The sequence below is a fragment of the Myotis brandtii genome, unplaced genomic scaffold (assembly GCF_000412655.1).
Source record: "Myotis brandtii unplaced genomic scaffold, ASM41265v1 scaffold43, whole genome shotgun sequence".
Lineage (NCBI taxonomy): Eukaryota > Metazoa > Chordata > Mammalia > Chiroptera > Vespertilionidae > Myotis > Myotis brandtii.
Window position 1 is genome coordinate 3710002 of NW_005366455.1, and position 22458 is coordinate 3732459.

The window sequence follows — 22458 nt, forward strand, 5'->3', positions numbered from 1 at the left end:
GGCCCAGGCTGGGCTAAGGGACCCCCACCCCCCCCCCCCAGTGCACAAATTTTTGTGCACCGGGCCTCTAGTTACATTATATACTTATAAAATATTTTATTATTATACTATATTTAATTATTTTTTATATACAAGATTTTTAACTAACAAAATCTCACTTCAAAACAACTAAAATGAATTTGGTTCATACTGAGAAGGAGAATTTAAGTATTTTGTTCTAGTCTTTAAATAGCTCCCTTAGCTTCACATTTTTATGAAGATGTTCTTGTATTAGCTCAAAAGTTCTTTAAGAGGGAACACAGAATTTCATTTAAACATGAATAGTGGTTTACAAAACAAAGACAAGTGAGAAAGAAAGGTTCATATTTGGCTTTATTTAAAATGCTTAGTATCTGAGAGGCAGAGCTTCCTTTGAGGTAAACAAAGAAGCAGTCCATGTATTAATCCAAATTTCAAGTGGAACTCGGAATATTTCAGTTCTAAAGGATAAGGCAGTTTCTCTATTGATCAAGATTTTCCATCAGAGCACAAATAATGCTTTAAATATACAGAGGCTAATTTAATGAAGATCTTCATGGATTTGTTATGGGCATACATCACTGGTTAAGATTCAATTACAAATGTAGTTTTCTTTATATCTCTTGTGAGAAAACAGAACCTAGGGGTTCTCTTCCAGACACTGAATTTTTGATTTATCTATGTATTCCACTGAACAATGCCTCCACTTAAGAAAATGTGAAACACTGCATGTCAACATTTGAGACCATTTGTGACCCCACGATTGATTGAGGTTCTACATACAAAATCCAAAGAACCTTTCCCCCAGTACATCACAATACTCACTTGAAGAGAATTTACTTACATTGACAATTCAAGTCAAACACTCATCTCTAATAATACAACTAACATTATCCTCTCTATGGCTATAACTATTACTAATACCAGCATTGAATCTCCTGTTCTAGTTCTAGGCATCAGGTTACCATGTTTTTATATAAGACAGACGAACTTTGCCTCCAAGATAATTTATTTTCCTGATGGAAATATATGAGAGAGTTGTGCCTCTTAACCATTCATTCATCAAATGATAACATGGAAATGGACGGAGACTTGACTTGGGGTGGTGAACACACAATAAATACAGTATACAGATGAGGTGTCCTAGAATTATGCACCTGAAACCTATGTAATTTTGTTAATCAGTGGTACCCCAATAAATTCAATAAAAAGGAAAAAAAGACAAATGAAAGTAATGGTGTTTAGGTATTCGTCACATTTATTCATTGCAGATGGTATGAGAAAGGTGGGATGAAATGTGCCATAACTTTTGGGCAAATCTAAAACATAGGAAGTAGTATAAAAGTACAATTTCTAAACAAAAAGGCATCATTTTCCAATTAATAGTAATAATGAACACAAAGTGAGTTATTCTTGAAAACATATTTCTTAGGCAATGCAAAGGCAAAAAAAAAAAGCAGAAAAATGCATTTGGACTTACAGGGAGAGAATCAAGTCCTTTTTATAAAAAGGCATTTTTATGCCTTTGCTTCCGACCCAAATAGTTATTCTAAATAATTTTAAACAAAATCTGTATTATTCTGCTAGATTTATGATTCTAATTATATTACAGATACAGAGAAGTGGTCTATATCGCTATAATTCAGTTATTAGTAATACAAGTTAATATTAATTTTCACTCTTAAATGCATAGTTGTCTAAAATTTAATTATATGTTAAGTTTTCGTTAACTGGAATGTTGGATTTTCAATGTCGTGAGAGGCCTGCTTTGATGGCAGTGTTGCAAACTATTTGTGAAGTCAGTTATTTCAGGCTTCCCTTTTCTCACCAGAGATGTCTTTTTAAGAATTCAGCCTGAGTCTTGATATGTAATTTCTCTGAACTCACTTGTTTTCACTAAGTCACCCCACTTGAGTTATAACCTGTGTGGTTATATCAACTATATCAATATATTAAGATACACTAAAAAATAACATTTATCCTTTATCTAATAGTGAAAAATTGGGTCCTTTTCCATAATGCTGATGAATTTTGCTTCTCAGTCTTCGTGAGTTTTTTTAATTTATATATCTATCTTTTCCTTGCATATCAAACATGTCATAAACCAGAATTTAGTTTTCCATCATTATTAACTTCCTTCATTTCAAAGCTTGTAAACTTGACGTATCTTCTGAAGAAGCTATCACTACTTGATATATTTGGGGTGCATATTCAAATTTAAACAGATCTGAGTTTTTCAGTCTTAGCCATGAAAATATCTAAGGAGAACTCTCGTGTGCCTCCACCCATCTTTCTTCCAAGCAAGACATCTTTATTTCTTCCTACTGTTTTTCATTGGACATGGTTTCTAGGCCTCTCACCAATATCTGGATGCATTCCACACTGTTTTTGTCTCTATTAAAATATTGTACTCAGACTTACACACAGTTCTATATTTTTAAAATATATATATTTTATTGATTTTTTACAGAGAGGAAGGGAGAGGGATAGAGAGTTAGAAACATCGATGAGAGAGAAACATTGATCAGCTGCCTCCTGCACACCCCCTACTAGGGATGTGCCCGAAACCAAGGTACATACCCTTGACCGGAATTGAACCTGGGACCCTTGAGTCCGCAGGCTGACGCTCTATCCACTGAGCCAAACCGGTTAGGGCCAGTGCTATATTTAACAATGTAATTAAATATAGGCCAGGGTAGAGTGGAACTGTTGTCTTCCTTGATCTAGTAACATAAAACTAGCTTTGGGGGTGGCAACTAAAAACCACAGACATCTTGAATAACTGCAATGATACCATGTCTCCCAAACTGTACACTTGCACAATTCAGTTCCTTTAACCTGACTCTGGGACATTGCCTTTATCTCTCACCACCTTCTCTAAAAGAGGCTCACCTCTCCTGAGTCTTCCTCTCTACCTGAATTTGGCTTCAGAAAAAAATCGTCTCTATCTGAAATTTTATTGTCAATTTACTTGTATACAACTTTATCATGTATTTACCCAAAGGGAATGAAAACACAATAAGAGTGAATGAAGCCTTTGTCTTGTTTACGTAGGATATTGTCTGGAAAATAGTATCCAAGAATGCCTCTTAGATGAATGCATCCATCATTATTTGTTAAATTATATCTTCTTCAATTCCAGGAGAAATTATTTGAATGCTAATTCTGTCAGTCTAACATATTACCCAATTCCCTGAGACAATATCTACTAAAAATTTGGAAGAACGCCTTTCATGCCTTCATCCAAATTCTATGTATCTATTCTTTATCAAATTCTGTTGTTTTATTAGAATATAATGAGAAGATCCAGAGTCCTATAGTATATATTATTTAATTCCTTTCAGAGTGACAATGAGCTTTAATTAGCACATTTGGGGAAAGGGCATTCTAATGCTATTACCTATCTTAGTGTATAATTTGGCTCATGTCTCAATAAAAAAACAATGAATTAAATTCTTTTAAAAAGACCAATGCAAATCATAACATTTCCCTGATCTATCAGTCTAAAAATTCTATCAAAAAGGAACTAAGACATCAGTTGTTTCAGAGTTCCCATGGAGGTTGCTGGTAACCACCATTCTCCCCACCCCCTTCTCAAACAGGGAAATCCTCTGAGGTTCAGCATTGAGATCACCAGCTTCACCAGTTGCCTCTGGAATTCATCATCTTTGTGAAAATTGGTAATTTGCTTCCTGGACTACTCTTCTTAATTTCTAATAACCAGGGACAGTCACTTTATAATCACAATCCTTTTGGTGTACACGGATATAAATTGTCTAGTTTCCCACTTGCTAGAAGCTGTGCTTATCCAATTCGAACATCTTTCTCTTGTGCAGATGAAGATAAAAATGAACACAGGAACTGGGTGCCTGCTTTCCACCTGACAGTGGTTAGCTAAGATAAACAATGGGCCACCACACTTTCTTTTTTGGGCTCTAAAAATAGCTTGAGTGTCTAACTCCCTAAGTGTTGCAAGTCTCAACTCGAACTGCTGGCTAGCTCTTCCTGTACTTTTATTTATTTATTTATTTTTCCCATTTGCTTCTCTCTTCCTCTTTTCAAGGTTATCAGCTAGTTCTGAAAACAACCACATTCCTGTCTTCAGATGCCTCTCCCTTTTCTTCCTCTCTGAGATAAGTTATCATCAAAATGTCAGTATTTCCTTTTCGAAGTCTTTAACTTTTGAGTTTTCTGTTAGGGTTTTAGTCTAGGTACATGCAGCAAACATCATTTCTCTCATTTACTACTGAATCCTCAGTGTTTAATCAACTTCCTGGCACACAGTAGACATTCAATAAACATGTGTTTAATGAAAAAGTCACATTCTGGGTAATTCCTTCATTTGGACTTCCTAAAGCTTAGGGCATACAGCTGACTGTATCGGTATAGTCTTCCTCATTTATTAGAGATGGTAGACACTTTTGGTGTTCCTATTAGTTCTTCTTTACCAACCAGGCCTTTTATTTTTAAATAGGTCAAAGTTTTATGTTAAATAGCAGTTCTTGATTCAGCTTTTACCATCTTCAGAGGTATTACTTATTGATGATCAATAAAGAGGATCCATATGTATAAACAAACATTTATATTTATTAATATATATTTATGTACTATATTAATATAATAATTTATAAACTAGCATTATAGTTATTAGAACATACACTTTAATAAAAATCCTCTGATACATTCAGTGTTCAGGATTTTTGTCTTATTACTAACAATGTATAAAGAAGTATTTTACTACACAAAAAATTAATTTTAAAAATTAAATATAAAAGTAGAGTGGGGTTAATTAATTTTTTCATGTCCATCTTCGATCTGAAACTAGATGCCTAACTACTCTCTGATGAAAATGTCTGATATTTATGAAGGGGTTATATTCAAAATGTGAACCAAATATTTATCTTTGTTGATATGATAAATCAGTTGATGTATAATTTACTTCAGCTGTGAGTGTCTGCAAATATTTTCTGTCTTAAGACAAATTTTGAACAAGCAACTCACAAAATAAAATTGCTGAACCCAAAGGAAAATCAGCCAGTTTATTTATCGTCTTGATTTTAGGGACTCCTAACACAGGCACTTTTTAAAGAGACATGGAATGCTAACAATCTTCATTGTCGGGAAACTTCCGGAAATGCTGCCTGAATGCCTCATGCATCACTTAGAGCTCATTTCCTCTCATTGCACTGGGCCGGACAGCTGGCCAGCATCTCCCATCTGCACCGCCCGCAGGCTCCTCCTAACTGTGTTACAGGACGCCCTTCTGAAATAGGAGTACTACTCAGAGGCCGATTTGAAACAGGAGAGAAAACATTAAAAAAAGAAATCTTGTGTGAAATAACATTTTAAACTTAACTTTGAATTGAGCTACAGATTAGATCAATGAATGGGCCAAAATACTGAAATGCTGTCCCTAGAATAATTCAGACGAATACTTAAAAAGTATTACTGGGCCATAAAACACCAAGCCTGGAAATGAAAGATGTTTAGTTCTCAACAAAAAGTCTTTGACTGTAACTCTCTGGCATACTGCCAACAAGGCCAGCTCTTCGGGGGAAAACCCTATGCCAAAGGCCAAAGAGGCAGCTGTGTTATTCAGCTCCTGAGAGCTTCCAACTCAACACCCACCCAAGCTCAATTATGAACAAATTAAAGGGATCCAGGCTGAACATAGTAATTCTGGTAATTTAAATAAATAGAGGAAAGTCTACAATTAGTAGGAAAAGATTGATTTTCTGGAAAACCCAGAAAATGACACCCTAACCCCTTTGAATAGGCATAGTTAGATCTAATTATTTAAAAATAAATTTCCTTTTATTCATTATTTTAATCATTCTTGATGTTACTTAAATGTGGCCACATGCATGCTGACAAAAGTATCCACCAAATATTGAGGCAGAAGAGCCTCAAAAAAAATCTGGATATATAGGAACTAATGACACAGTAAAATTATAACTAGAGTTTTATACCTATGTTTTAGAGCACATAGAAAATATTAATCATTTATACCTTTTACAAGTGCAGAGAAAAATTTCAAGTCATTCAGAGATTAAATATTAGGTGAATCTATTAATATAACTCAACATATTAATAGAATAAAGAACAAAATTCTCATAATCATTCTATATAGATGATTAAAATCACCTAATAAGATGCAGCATACATTCCTGATTAAACAAAATGAGCAAATAAAAATCTTTTTAAGAAGATAGGAATACAAAGAAACTTATTCAACTTGGTGAAAACATTTCTATCAGGAACCATCAGCAAACATGATGATGGACACGCACACACACAAAAAGAAACTCTCCCGTTTAATTTTTAAATTTATTTTGATGAGCTGATCTAAAGTTCATGTAGGAGAATAAATACCTATGAAGAGCCAAAGTAATTTTACCAAAGAAGAAAAATCAGAGGAAACTGTGAAAAGGATGGTTCTGGCATGGGACAGTCTAATATATCAATAGAACAGCATGTCTAGGAACCAACCCAGGCAGTAAGCGAATTTTGTGTGCAATGCGACTGCATTCTGAATTAATGGGGAAGGGATGCAAAAGCCAATAAATGTTACTAATAATTTGTCTATTTACATGGAGAAAAATTTTCCACTCATAAGCCATGGATAATATTACATCACAATTTGCTACACACTAAAAAATAAAAGCCTTTAAAAGTACTAGAAGAAAATAAATAAGTATAAAACTCAAAAGTCATGAAGTTTAAGATGAAAATATTTGACTATAAGACAAAAACCTTTTTATAGTAATGGATATCACCCTCAAGCTAAAAAAGACAAATTGTAAGAAATTATTTGCAACCTATATAATATTCTGAAGAAGAGAAAAAAGAATTAACAAATAGAAACATTGGCAAATGGCATGAATAAGAAAATTATAGAATAAGAAATACAAATAGGCCCCCAAACACCCAAAACATAGAAAGTCCCTAAAACTCTCAATGAAGCCTAAATTCAGTCAAAAGGGGAAATGTAAATTGTAAATCAAGATTCATTCATACAACATAACACCATACATATCCTATAAAGAAACACAACATATGATATAGACATTTGTATATAGATGGGGCAGCATATAGATGGAGTGCTATCTAGAAAGATGCACACAGCAAACTATTTTAAAATTATGTTTGTGTCTGGGGAATAGCGGAAGGAGATGGGGGAGGAGAAGGCTTTATTTTTTATGATCAGAATTTTCTGGCTTTGGAAACCTAAGTGAAAGTAAGTCAATGAAACCTGTTCACCTTAAAGTAATTTGAACATATGAACAATGACTCATCAGTATTCGAGTTAATACTAGCTTAGCCCCAGCAGCAAAAAATGAAACAAACAAATCAAAGAAGGTACTGATTGGGCCTGTTAGCTTTTGGAGATTCCCACACACTATACAGGAGCAATATCCAACATAAATTAATTAAACAATAAACAGGAGGTTTTGTTTTGCTGCAATTATTTTATTTTTTTACTTTGTGAAAAATAGTTCTAATAGTGACCCTCAGAGCCCTTTGCAAGATTGTTAGCTTTCAATTGGCACTTTCTGGAAGGGACCACACACTGATGGTTACTTTAAAAATGTTTTTACAGCATATTTTACCACTTCTGCAGTAGAGTGCATTTTAGCCAATGCTCTTAGTTGGGCATTAGTGTCCTGAAGAAAACAGCTCATGGCCTCTGCCCAATTCTGTAAGCTGAACAAACATTACTATTATCCTTGTCATCTATGGCGTAAGTACGATGAAATGCAATGGGTGACTGCTCACCATACATATTTTGCAAGGACTGTTCCAACTTGAGAGAGAAAGGCTCTTAAAATCAAACTTTTCAGCAACAAGAAACATCAAAAGAAATACCATTTCTGGATACAGATTTGATATTTTTCCTCCCTTAAATTAAAATAGATGCTGTTTTCTTTTGCACAGATTTTTTAGAACCATACTGCTGGCCACTTTTAAAAATTATATGAGGAAAACAGTAATATATTTCTACTCCAAAATGAAGAGCATTTTTTATCCATTCATCTTCATCATAGAGGAGTTGGGAAGACTGAACAGGAAATGTTTATCAAGCACTCTCTGAAAATAAATTGCCCTTTAAATTATTAGTAATAACATATGTCATTGTCACACATTATTCCTCTGTTTTTTCAAAGGATCATATGAGAGAAAATACCCCGTTTTGCCAGTGCCTAGGACTGTGTCTTTGGTAAGGCTTTCTACCCGTCTTTTACTATAGCTGATTAGAGCAAATGTGTCCCAGGGACCTGTTTAATTTATAGAAAATAGGATGAATTTCTCTTGTTTCATCATGATTGAACATTTTTCTGAACTCCTGTAAATGAGTTACAGATAAGCACTATTTATCAGACTGTTTTGTAGAACATGCAGTTTTGATTATTCTATTTTCTACTATTTGTTACTAATGAAATATGTAATATGCCTCAAGAAAAAACATTGGCAAAGCATGGCCTCTGAGCATTCAGGAAGCAATGAATAATTCGCTGAGGATTTATTTTGTACCCACACTCCTCTCTAAACATTTTCTCTCCCCAGAAGCCCATGGGGCAGCAATGTCCTTGGGTATCTGAAGTGTCCAGGGTGCCACGTTCCAGGGCCTGGTTTGTGCATGGGCCCTGGATCTGCCCTGGCAGCCAATACTCTACCGGGTTCCCTGAGGGGCTCAGAACCTCAATGAAGTTGTTCAGGCACCCACCGAGGGAACCCTGGCACCCTCAGTCTGGCAAACCCAGGACCCCTCTTCCCTCCAGTGTTACAGGATGGGGAGATGGGCATTTAAAAGACATGAGTCCTTTGCTGCCATTCCTGCCCATCACCCACAGAGAGGGCAAACCCTGTGGAAGAGGATGCATTTAACCACATTATCTTCCCAGGCCCTGCAACACATGTGTCTGTAAGCAACGGAAAGGCTCCAGCAGAAGCGAGAGCACAGGTCCAAAGGCAGGTGAGTTAAATGCTAATGGTGTTCACATCCTCCAGAACGAGTCATCATATTTTTCTGACCTATATGGACCACTTTATAAAAACAAGTCATCTATCTCTCTTTTAAACAGGGAAGGGATAATTGCAATGAAGTATGTGAGAGGAAGAGAGAAGATAGGGTGACCATTACCCCCTGCTCTAGGCTTCAGTAGGCCCTGCCCCGTGAGAAGAAAGGCAGGACATTAGGGAAGACAGATGGGCTGAGGCTGGAGAGCTGACCTGGAAGTCACCCCACCCTCACTTACCAAGGTCCATGCTCTTTGAGGCTTTCAGACTCATGGATTCGGGCTGCCTGGCTGGTGTCACAGATCTGAAGTTGCTGTGCTGATCTGGAAAATACACAGCCGGATCCATCCCAGAACTGTGGAAAAAAAACCCAGATGCCATATTTAGGTTTAGAATGAAATCTCTCTCTCTCTCTCTCTCAGAAACAGTCCTCATTTTGAACAGAGACCCTCATCACTTTCATTGCAGCACACAACCGTGCATTTTAAACTAATTCTCAGGTTTCTTTCATGAATCTCAGGTTTCTTTCACGAGATGTAGCAATTTCTTTTTCATGTATGTTATCATACTCTACAACTTAACTAAAAAATTCTCTGGCTAATATGGTGTTTTCCTCTTGACTGGTTCCCGCTAATTGGGATCCTGCGGTACAATCTATAACTCTGAGTGTGTAAGGCGAGGCAGGAATGCACGAGCACTTCAAAGGATGTCACCAGATATCAGCACAGACTAGATTCGGGTTAGATGTCTATGGGCTAGGCATGCCCTTCCTTTAAAAACAAGTGAAAGGGAATCTCTTAGCAGTGGTTCTCAACCTTCTGGCCCTTTAAATACAGTTCCTCATGTTGTGACCCAACCATAAAATTATTTTTGTTGCTACTTCATAACTGTAATGTTGCTACTGTTATGAATCGTAATGTAAATATCTGATATGCAGGATGGTCTTAGGCGACCCCTGTGAAAGGGTCGTTCGACCGCCAAAGGGGTCGCGACCCATGGATTGAGAACTGCTGTCTTAGAGAAAACCATCCTGTTGAATGACTGATGGCTGCAACAGTTGGATATTCTCCTTTTTTTAGATCTAATATCTAAAACTAATGTTAATGCTGAGCAAATAGTCTACTCATCAATAACACCAAAAGGAAATAACAGGGAAAGCACAGTTGACAATTTAGACACGAGATACATCAACTGTTCATTATAGGGTTCCTAATACTTGTAGTCAATCTCATAGAATTCTATTTCTGCTGAACATTGTATTTATTTTGCTTGAGGATGGAGGAAATTATATAAGGGAATTACGGATGAGAGCTTATTTCTTGATCTGGAAATAAATTATATAAGCAGCCCCAACTCGGCCACAGGCCTTTGGTTTTGCATTTCCTTTTTATTATTAAAGTACTAGAGGAGCCATGCATGAAATTCATGCCAGAGTAGGTCTTTGCAGCCCCGGCAGCTATCTGGATCCCTCCCTCACAGCCGTGGCTGCAGCCCCGGCTTCGTCCAGAAGGTCATCTGGTCATTCTGAAGGACATCAGTCTAATTATCATATTACACTTTATATATATGTAAAATTAAATTACAGCAACCTTCTCCCTTGGTACTTCTGTATGTTCAGAAGGTAAATATGGGTAAATATAGTGGCTCATTTTAACATAACTTTATCCTAATCTTAAATACAGTGAAAACTCAAATCAAGTATCTTGGTGAGTCTGAAAGTAGTGAGGCTGAATTTTTCAAACAGCTGAGATTTGACACTATAAACAAGAAAACAACGACAACAAAAATAAACTATTATGAATGAGAACCCTTCTAAAATGTACAGGGGATCTTAGTTTCTTAACCAAATATACCCAAATAAGTTTAATCTTTTATTGTAACTCATTAGTCATGCATATTTAATATTGCCTTACAGCAATATTAAAATGAATGGGCAGCTATGTAACATTGCTGAATGAATGAATGAATGAAGCTCTATTATTGTGATGTAGTGGGGAGATGAAAGAAGCACCCGGGACAGGCAGCACAGCACAGTGCTCAAGGGCACAGACGCCACAGCGGGTCTACCCAGTTCTAAATCCTAGCTACTTACTAGCTGTGGGACCTGGGCAAGTTATTGAACCTCTCTGTGCTTGGATTTCCTTACGTAGAAAATGGGTATAATTACACTCCCTATCTTATAGTATTGTTAAGAGATAAAGTGATTTAAGTTTGTAAAGTCAGGAGAATACTGTCTGCTCAGGAAAGTTCTATAGAAGCTTTTAGGAAACAAGCAGATAAATAAATAGACCTGCTTAAGCTTCCAAATGAATGCAAATTTCTGCTTTTTGAGTTCCCCAGGCTTTTTACAGGTACTTTGCCTTCTCTGCTTTTTCAGCCTCTTGGTAGGTCTGTGTCTGAGACCCCTTCTCTCCTGTTTAGAGGGTAATGTGGTGCAATGGTCAGGGCCCTGGGCTTGAGAGCGAGAGGCCAGGGTCCATGGCTTCAGTGTACTAGTGCATAAAATGAATAGTAATCGCATTTACTTTATAAGGTTATTGTAAGGATTAATTTTGAAATTTGTTAATATTGACAATAGTGCCTAGCACACAATAAGAGCTCAATAAGTGAGCTATTAATTTTTTTCTTTATTTCTGTAGGTTAGATTGGTCTTTGAATGAGGGTCTGGGGCACTCTACAGTGAAGAAATAATACGTTTTCACAAAAACTTCTCAAGACGTTTAAATCTGCTCTTTAGAATTTGAAGCTTATTATTATTATTTTTTTTTGTTTCTTTCTTGATGTCTGTCTACATTTTCAATAGACAAAACCACTGACATAGAAAATGTATTAGATGTGGTGTCTAGTGATGGCAAAATATGCCAACTGTGAACAAAAATCCTTGACCCACTAGTGCTATTGCCACTGGCCTCGCATAATGGCAACACTTTCACTGCTTCAGCTCATCTTAAAGAGCTCGGATGCTACTATGACTGTGAGCTCAGCCTCGTGTTTGGAAGCACTTGCCTTTAATGATGTTATCTGACCTCCATGTGCACTTAGTCTTTCATCCTTTGATCTCTTGTGATGATGTGGTTTTAGTGTCAGAAAGACTCATGGGCTTCATAGAGTCAGAGCCTTTCAGAGCCAGAAGGCGGGAAAGGTCACCTCATCTAACTCTCCATCTTGTAGATAAGACACTCAGGCCCAAAGGGGAGGCTGAAGTTTCAAGGTCACACAGCTGGCCGGTGGCCAAGCCAGGACCCACACTGTGGTTTCTTGAACTTTTCCCAGAGCCACAAAAACGTTGGCTAAAATGGTGGCCAACCTGAGGCACAGGTTGTTGCTGATCCTGAGTCCAAAAAATTGAAACTTTCCCTGTGACTATAGAATGGCTCACTCTCTGATGCTTCTTGCATTTTAGATTCACTTTTTTTTGTTTCAGGGGAGGGGTGCATATCATGATATAAAGGAAAACCAAAGAGTCAATCCAAACAGATGCCAGGCGTTATCATGAAAGTCTTTAGGGAGGAGGTTTAGGACCAACATGAATAGCCCTCATTGAAACCTAGGCCCCAGGCATTTAAAGCCCTCTGCTCAAGGAAGACTATGGGAATCCACCCAAATGAGTAACAAACTAGTTAACGCACTTCATTGTCTTAGATTACTTTACGAAACCACACATTCATTGACAAATTAAGAATAAAAACTCAAATTTCCCCAGACTCTTGGGAGACAGCCTTCTCTATCTCCATTAAAAACAAACAAAAACAAACAAACAAACAAAAACCACAAATAAAGCTGGTAATACCACTTGATGAAATAACATCAAGTAAGGTCCTGTCTAACTAAAGTGAATTTCTTTTTGTAGATATGTTGATATATAATCAAAGAAATAAAATTAACCATAGCGATATATACATCTGCTACCATTGTTTTGAATGTGACCAAGTGTACACTTTGAAAACCTTCTCTAGAACGTTTTCCCTCTTGCAGTGGTACAAATGGATTTGAAGATGATATCAGATTGGCAGATAGTTAAGGAGGGAAGTCTAATATGGCACTGTGGGATTAAAGCCAATGCGAGCATACAAGCACTTCAATAATGAGTGTAGCACTGAACTAGTTAACATGCCAATATTTTAGACATGTAAGTTTGACTAGAAAAATAGTTTGCAGTTTTATGCTACATATGAAAAGTTCTTCGAGTGGGAGAGTGACACGATGATTATAAAATATGACGCATGTTACTCTTGAAGGAGTTTGCATGTGCTCATGGCTGAGTGGGCCCCAGTGGATGCTGCGGGAAGCTGGACTTTGACAGCAGGCCACAGACATGCCGTAGGTAAAGGCTGTGTTTTCAGCATGAGCAACCAGGGGATCTATCAGATAGAAATGATACTTCATGTCAAATTATGCTGCATAATGAATAAACGGGGTAGCATGAAACACACACCAGTGTCCTGAGTGTGGTGGCAAATCAGGGATGTGACAGACATGTAGGACCCGGCCATGAATGTTCAAGGAGAACTGTCTGAAATAAAAGCTGGGAGGTAAGTTTTTAGGGGCATGCTGAAAATCATGTCAGTAGTCTGAGGTGTCCACAAATAGGCTTCAACAATTGGCTACTCTGAGTGAGAAAAGATGAGTGTGTGTGTGTGTGTGTGTGTGTGTTTGAGGCGGGGGGGCAGAGACATGAGATAGAATCAAGATAGAGGGAAATAGACAACAACCAAATATTGTCTAAGCTGTTACTATATTCTGTCTGCTGTTAATCTGCCATGAGATATCACTATAGAAAATACATTTCCTTTGTATTTATTTACTTTTTACTCAGACACATATATTCTAAATTTCTGTCTGCTAATTATTGATATAAAGCTACAAATAAGTTCAGTAAATCCCTGATTTCATTTCGGTTCAAAGTGCAGGCATTAGGTTTGATCAGATCCGTTTTTTACTCTTCATGCAACAGCAGTTTTCTGCTTCATAAGACTGGCTCCATCCCTAAAGCACCGCTTTCCCTTTTAGAAGGCTTTCAACGTTCATTTATTTATTTACTTATTTTGAAAGACAGGATGGCCTCCCAGCCTCCTTTGCTCAGCCATCCTGGATCCCTTCCAATTCTTCCTCCACCCCAAGTTTCACACATCCAAACCCCACTGCTGCTGGTCACCTAGGCAACGCAGCAGCTCACAGGATGGTGCAGGTCAGGAAATCCCAGGAGGGAGAGTGTTTCAAAGCTTTAGATTTGTTCCTTCCATCTCAAACATGTCGTTGGCTCCGTTTGTTCCTCTCCACCATGCTGTTCTTCCCTCCATTTAAGCCCTTCTCTGCTCTTGCCAGTCCCCAGACTGTAACCTTGTCTAGGGCTTCTTCTGTCCACTCATCTTCCACAACCAAACACAGTCGACTTGATGTTGTCACCCAGGCTTGAAACCCTTCACTGCTTCTCCGCTCTCTGGAGAAGCCGGTGCCCACAGAGTGACAGACAATGCCCTTCCCATTGATTCTTCCCCAGGTACCAGATGCTTCAGCCACACTGAGCACGCTCTGCATGGCCCTCTCCCTTCCTTTGGGTTTTTCTAACCCAAACTGCCCTTCCCACCATTTCTCTGCCTCCTAAGCTCCTTTCTCTTCTCCCAGGGACCATTTCAACATTACTTCTCCTGTAAGACCTTCCTCGCTACCTGCAGGCAGAGTTAGTGGCCCACTCCTCTGGGCTCCAACAGCAGATTGTATCTAAAGCTCAGCAAGGAGGCTACTTCCTTTCTGTGTCTGTCTCTTCAAGAGGGGGCTGCGTTCCTTAGGGCAGGGATGTTTTCCAATCTGAGAACCTTCTGCAGTGACCAGCTTAGAGCTCCATAAATACTTTTGGGTGGATGAGTGAGCAAATTAATGACTCTAATACTGTGGAGGAGAAAAAGGAATCAAGTTTGAAACAACGACATACTTTTGATCGAAAGGAGATTACTGTTGATGATGAAGAGAGCAATTCTAGGGAAGGGGTGAGAACAGAAGCGAAAACACAGAAGGTTAGGGAGGGTGAGGGGAAACAGAAACGGAAGTTACTATTTCAAAGCATGTGATGAAGATTTATAGCAGTAAGGGCCAATATAGTCTGTTTTTCGACATCATGGAGAAAAGAGCTTTATAGAAAAGGGCAAGAAAAAAAAATCTGTGGAGACACTGAAGCATCTAAAAAGGCACTTGCTAATTCTCAATAATTCTATCTCTGTGACATCTCTGATCTCTCTCTCTCTCTCTCTCTCTCTCTCTCTCTCTCTCAAGGTTTTTCATCTTGTTAGCATAGGCAGCTAGTTAGGGATTAACAAAAAGAGAAGGGGGAACCCTGCCTGAGGCTGATTAAATCTGGAAACTACAGTTTCAGTCACACAGGGGAACAGCCTCCATCACTCTGCCAAACAGACTAACACCCCAGAGGGCAGGAAAGACTGGTTTTCCCATTGCCCCAGGGAACAACCCTCCCCCTTCCCCAGATTAAAGGGGAGGGAGAAATGGTTATGGGGAAAGTCTTTCAGGGGTCATAAAGGGGAGGAAACAAAGCTGGGGAAAAGATGGGGTTGGACAGGGCAAAGCCTAACATCTAGGAAAGAGATTGGATAGGGGAGGCACCAGCTTAGCCCCAGGAAGATCCAGGAAAAATATTGGCTAGTTTGAAAGAAAGCTTACCTCTCCCCTAACCCAAGGAAATATAGGTACACTTAACAAAAGCCCCAGTCTCTTTAGCAGCTGCAGGGCCTAGGCACAGTGCTGATCTCAGGCCAGACTGAGGGGAAGGTATTAGCTAGACTCCTGGGCCTCGGATGTGGGGGTACAGGCAGGCAGCTTCGGGCTCTGGGGACAAGTGCAAACCTGTGGCATCTGAAGTTAGACTTCTTCTGCAGTGAGGTGGCTTTAACCCACCTGGTCCTGGATGTGGGCGTGGTGTACCTGGGGGCAGCGAATGCCACCTACCAGCTGAATGCCAGGGAAGCACCTTATCGAGTGTGGCAGCCTTTTCAAGGGCTCTCGCTCTAATAAATCTTGCCACTATTGCTTAAAATCCACCTTCATGATTGTCCCTGAAATGCCTTTCTTGTGATACCACGAGAACTTATTTCCAGATAGTTCCGGGCAGACCCGCCTTGGTCCCTCTTTCACTGGTAACAATCTGAAAGCTTCTCCCATCTCCGCCCTAGGACAGTCCTCAGTACCTTTCACTACAATTACAGAAGGTACCTGAAGAGCCTGTGTTTCCAGGGAACATTAACCCTCCTCCATTTTCCTAACCTGTGTCTCACACCCCAAACCTGGTCATAATATGCTCCTGTCTGCTGAAACCCTACTCACATGTTAAGATTCATCTCAAACGCCACTTTTCTTCCATAATGTTTTCTTGCTGCTCCATCTGGAAGCATTCTCCTCCTCCTTAGATACCCAGGGCATTTTCTCTGTATAACTTTTGTAAATACCACTTTGTACCTTGTGTTCTGCTTGTCACTTTTACCTATTAGCCTACCACCTTTTAGAGCAGGGGTTCTCAACCTTCCTAATGCCGCGACCCTTTAATACAGTTCCTCATGTTGTGGTGACCCCCAATTTCATGGTTACAAATTGAACATAATTAAAGCATAGTAATTAATCACAAAAACAATATGTAATTATATATGTGTTTTCCGATGGTCTTAGGCGACCCCTGTGAAAGGGTCGTTCGACCCCTAAAGGGGTCGCGACCCACAGGTTGAGAACCGCTGTTCTAGAGGGTAGGGTTTACATCTGATTTTTCTTTGCATTGTCCCAACAGTTTTGCACATATACACAGGATAAACACTCAAGTAGAATAAATAAAGGTATTCTTTAAAAGGAATATTTAATGCCACCAGTCTGTCATTTTGATTCAGGATTGAGGTAGGCAATGGAAATGAACGCACAAAATTAAATATGTCCAGATATTCTTTCAAAAATCCCCAAGAGACACAGATCTAGAACATGAGTGCAATTATCAATCTAGTTTGTGAAACTGTCTTTGAGTGAGATAGCTGACTTCAAAAATGTTGGAATCAGAGATAGCTAAGTATAGGTAAGCTGCCAGCTAATAGAGTTAGCTATTCTCTTGTTGTGTTGCTTTAATTTTTAGCAGATTGTAATAAAAAGTATAATAGGAATAACACCAGCATTGCTGCAAGAAAAATGAAAAAAAATTCACAGGATTATCATGGGACATAGAATAGAATACAATGAACAGTTTTAAACAGCCATAATAAATATAGAAAATAGCAAAGGGGCAATTTAATGAGTTTTAAAATTCATCAGAAGAACAAAATCTATGAATTCCACTGGTTAAATGGTGTGTATGCTTAGCAAATCTCTCTCTCTCATGCTTGTGTGATTCTAAAAAATATTGATTTTTTTTGGTTTCTATTACAAAATGGATATAGCATTGGGCACTCTTTGCAATATTTTAGATTATATATGGCATTGCTTTAATTTTTAGATTCCATTAACTTTCTTGGAACAGCTATTTTTTAAAATACCTTTAGGGTTTGCCAATTACAAAAGAAGAAAAAAATAAAAAACCCCAGCTTTATGTCTTCTCAGTTTTGCTTTATAGCTTCCCATATAACTTTTCTTTGATTTCCACTGTTTCCAAGTTTTTAACTTGGCAAAAGAAAATCCAACAATTTTCTTAAGTATTTTATAATATATGATGAATCTTAAAAAATTCCAAGAAGCAAAATACGAACAATCGAAGCTATCAGCTATAAGAAGCCTTCACTGGAAAGGAATTATAGGCACTCTGAGATTTCCATTCTGGAAAGAAACAGAGTTAAAATAAGGTTGCTGGGTTTTCCCCCAAAAACCATAACTAGGAACATTTATGGTATATCATTTTATCGATACCTGTGGCTGTAATCTTCAAGGCCCAATTCCAGAACGGGAAGTGGTGATGGAGAAGGAGGTACTTCGCTCTCGGCCCATCCATCACTGGGAAGCAATGGCTCTATAAACAAAGAACAAATGAAGCTGTAGTAAACTGGGGGCAGAATCATTCAGTGCCTGCTTGTGCTTCAGTCCAACTCTCAGACACAATTTCCACCAGCACATAAACCAATCTCGAAATAAACAAGTCCTCAGATGGAACGGAGGGATTTGGAGGAGAGCTAGTGCAGCCTGGACCAGGAACTCTCAGCCTGCTAATGTTTTTACGCTGGTGACCCGCTGGCAACTCCTGGCAAGTCCATGCATCTTGACTACCTTTTCCTTCTCAGGAAAGGCTGACACACATTCATTCCCTGTGATGAGTGGAAGATTAACAAAGCTATTTCTGTCATGACAACAGTTTTATAAACAAGACTCGGTAATGAATGCTCTGGATTATATGGTGATTTAAGCATTTGCCTTAGTGACAAAAAGTACTTGAAAAAACCATGAGATACAGTATATCCACTCCCCATTTAGACACAGTAGAGGGGAGTGGATATACTGCATCTGTTTCATAACTGAAACCCCTGGGCTTAGGGCCTTGGAAGCATAAAGACTGAAGTCTGAATCTTGATTTTCCTACCCACCAAAAAAGTATACTTTTTCAGCCTAATCTTTTGCACCAGACTGGCAGAGCTAAGGAGTGACAGCCGAGATTCTATGGCCCTCAAGTCTAAAATATTTACTGTCTGGCCCTTCACAGGCAACGTTTGCTGACCCCTGCTTTAGACTATTCTTGAGGACACTAATGGCATTGTATTCATCTTTACATCTCTGATAGCGTGTTCTGCACAATGGAGGGATCCAATAAACATCAGTAAGATTGAAAAGTATAATTCTATTTCTGATCTCCACTGTAGAGGTAGTGCCTTCCATGCTATGGAGGGGGGGGTAGATACATGCTGGTTCCCATGAGAAGACACATCAGAAATAACTGTACTAGTAGGTTTTGCCTCAAAGGACCCCAGGGAACACAAATTCAGTGAGACAGAACATAGAACCAACGTTTGATTCGGGGTAGGGATGAAAGGCTTAGAGGAGACCCCTGTGGGTGATCCTGGACAGATTTGGGGCAATGGGTGACTGAGGCAGGGGCTGGAGTGCATGTGAGCTGACATGGAGGGGAAGCAGGAGTAGGGCAGGAAGGGAGAGATAATCCTATACAATAAAAGGCTAATATGCAAATCGACCAAACAGTGGAACAACTGGTCGCTATGATGTGCACTGACCACCAGGGGGCAGGAGCTGCCCCCTGGTGGCAGAAGCTCAGCTGACAACTGGCGAGTACAGTGGTGGTGGCAGGAGCTTCTCCTGCCTCCACAGCAGCGCTAAGGATGTCTGACTGCAGGCTTAAGTCTGCTTCCCCAGGGCAGCGGGCCTAAGCCATCAGTCAAACATCCCCCAAGGGCTCCCGGACTGTGAGAGGGCACAGGTTGGACTGAGAGACCCACCCCCTGAGTGCACAGGCCTCTAGTAACAAATAAGAGGCAAACTGTGCTTAGGCTATTTCTTGGCCCACAATGAGATCTGTCAGCAAGATTCTTCTGAAAATACAGTGTTGGTGGACTTTATTACCATTCAAATGCTTAGTAGGATTTCACAGTGACCCCCTGGGACACAACCTCCATCCTCATTACCATCCTGGAACCACACTTTTTCCACTGCAGGCATTGCTAGCGATTCTCCAACACAAATGTGAATTTTATGGTGTTACAATTTCTACAAATGTTAGTTCTAAAAATGCCTTTTCTGTGGAACAGCTTGACAGAAATATTCATGTATAAAAAAAAAGAAATGTGGAACTGTGGGTGGTATGTACTATTATTACAAAAATGGATGGAACACAGCATATCAACATTGGATTTTTAAATATACAAAGGAAAGCAAAAAGGGAAGAAAAAAAAGTCAATGTTTTGGCTGTAATAGTTCCTTTCCTCACTAGACATTTCATTTTGTCAAATCAATCTTGTTTTTCTAAAAGAGTTCCCTAAAGGAGTGGGTTTTGGTGAGTCAATACTCACTCTGTTTTTACGGGTCTTGGTGACCTATTGCCATCTCCCAGGCGTCTGAAACTCGGCAACTGCCAGTGGTTCTCAAAACTTAAAATGTTATTAAGATTACACAGAGGTGATGATCATGGTCATCTTCTATAGCAGGGGTGGGAAACCTTTTTGTGAGTGCGTGCCAAAACCAGCAAAATCTCTGACTCAAAATTCTTCTGCGTGCCAACCCTAATTTTTTGAGAACATGTTACGCCTACTTGATATCTCTTAAGGTGTACGTATGTGAAGAACCTTGAAGAAATAATAAAATTCATTCGAGCGACAAAAACACAGTATATGATGATGAAAAATACATTTATTTTTTAATGTATACATGTACACTGATAGTCCGACAGAAAACTTTATGACTCCGTTTGATATTATCAGTGGGACTTTTGCTGCTGCATCACTGATGACAGAGATTTTACATCAGGTTTATATTTCGTGACCTTCAGAGATATGCACGAGCTACTACTTTCATCCGTCAGGCTACTCCTATTACGAGACTTAACAAAATTCATCACTGAGAACAAAGATTCACAAGCGTATGTAGATGAAACCAAAACACTGGTCAAATCTAGGAAGGCAGGGAGAGTTAAGGCAGAGGCATAGAAATTGCTCTTCCCCTCTCTCGTCAATCCATGTCTATGGTCTTTAAGATAACTTGTTATGTAAAATTATTTATTTATCTAAAATGCACCTACACCGAATTTATCTGAAAAATAAAAAAGTCGATATTAAGAAAAAAATTGTAAATGGAAGATTATAAGAGAGAGTTTCGCATGCCAGCAAAAGTTACTGGCCTGCCATGTTTGGCACGCGTGCCAGGGGTTGCCCACCCCTGATATAGGATTGGTGGACTTTATTACCATTCAAATGCTTAGTAGGATTTCACAGTGACCCCCTGGGACACAACCTCCATCCTCATTACCATCCTGGAACCACACTTTTTCCACTGCAGGCATTGCTAGCGATTCTCCAACACAAATGTGAATTTTATGGTGTTACAATTTTTACAAATGTTAGTTCTAAAAATGCCTTTCCTGTGGAACAGCTTGACAGAAATATTCATGCATAAAAAATAAAGAAATGTGGAACTGTGGGTGGTATGTACTATTATTACAAAAATGGATGGAACACAGCATATCAACATTGGATTTTTAAATATACAAAGGAAAGCAAAAAGGGAAGAAAAAAAAGTCAATGTTTTGGCTGTAATAGTTCCTTTCCTCACTAGACATTTCATTTTGTCAAATCAATCTTGTTTTTCTAAAAGAGTTCCCTAAAGGAGTGGGTTTTGGTGAGTCAATACTCACTCTGTTTTTACGGGTCTTGGTGACCTATTGCCATCTCCCAGGCGTCTGAAACTCGGCAACTGCCAGTGGTTCTCAAAACTTAAAATGTTATTAAGATTACACAGAGGTGATGATCATGGTCATCTTCTATAGCAGGGGTGGGAAACCTTTTTGTGAGTGCATGCCAAAACCAGCAAAATCTCTGACTCAAAATTCTTCTGCGTGCCAACCCTAATTTTTTGAGAACATGTTACGCCTACTTGATATCTCTTAAGGTGTACGTATGTGAAGAACCTTGAAGAAATAATAAAATTCATTCGAGCGACAAAAACACAGTATATGATGATGAAAAATACATTTATTTTTTAATGTATACATGTACACTGATAGTCCGACAGAAAACTTTATGACTCCGTTTGATATTATCAGTGGGACTTTTGCTGCTGCATCACTGATGACAGAGATTTTACATCAGGTTTATATTTCGTGACCTTCAGAGATATGCACGAGCTACTACTTTCATCCGTCAGGCTACTCCTATTACGAGACTTAACAAAATTCATCACTGAGAACAAAGATTCACAAGCGTATGTGGATGAAACCAAAACACTGGTCGGATATATATATATATAGTCTCTAAGTCAATATGCTTATATGAAAGTAAGAGAATTTCACTCACTGGCCTCTTACAATTAGAATTTCATGAGTCTATGCTTTTATAGGCCTAATTCTTATAGTATATCACAGATCCACAAGAAAACAATAAAATAGATGTTCTCCGATGTTTAAGAAATAATGTTTAGTGAGTCACTTCTTGAAAGGACTGGATTTTTTATGTTTCCCTTAGAAAATTGAGGTCCAGGGAGGAAGTACAGTAGGAACCTTGTAGGTAGCTGATCTGCATGGGTTTTCCATTGGTGTAAATGTTGTTCTACCTGGATTTACGTCTCAGGAGGAAGAGAACAGACAGAACTGCCCAGTGGTTGTCTGTGGCCACTGTGCCTAAACAACTCCAATCGTCCATTGGAAATAGCAACTCTGAACATTCTATTGACATTCTAAAGTATTACACGTTTGTTTTTAGCACTTTGAATGGACTTTATTATTGTAAAACTTTTTTC

General features: G+C 38.7%; 1 protein-coding gene across 1 annotated transcript in view; it reads right to left on the reverse strand.

Annotated features, from left to right (window-relative positions):
• PARD3B (par-3 family cell polarity regulator beta) overlaps positions 1–22458 on the reverse strand; it is an 868889-nt gene that overhangs the window by 346881 nt on the left and 499550 nt on the right. The window contains exons 14-15 of the mRNA XM_014546096.1: positions 17920–18019; positions 9276–9391 (exon numbers count right to left, since the gene is read on the reverse strand). Of these exons, the coding sequence (XP_014401582.1) occupies positions 9276–9391; positions 17920–18019 (216 nt within the window). The remainder of the gene's footprint in view (positions 1–9275; positions 9392–17919; positions 18020–22458) is intronic.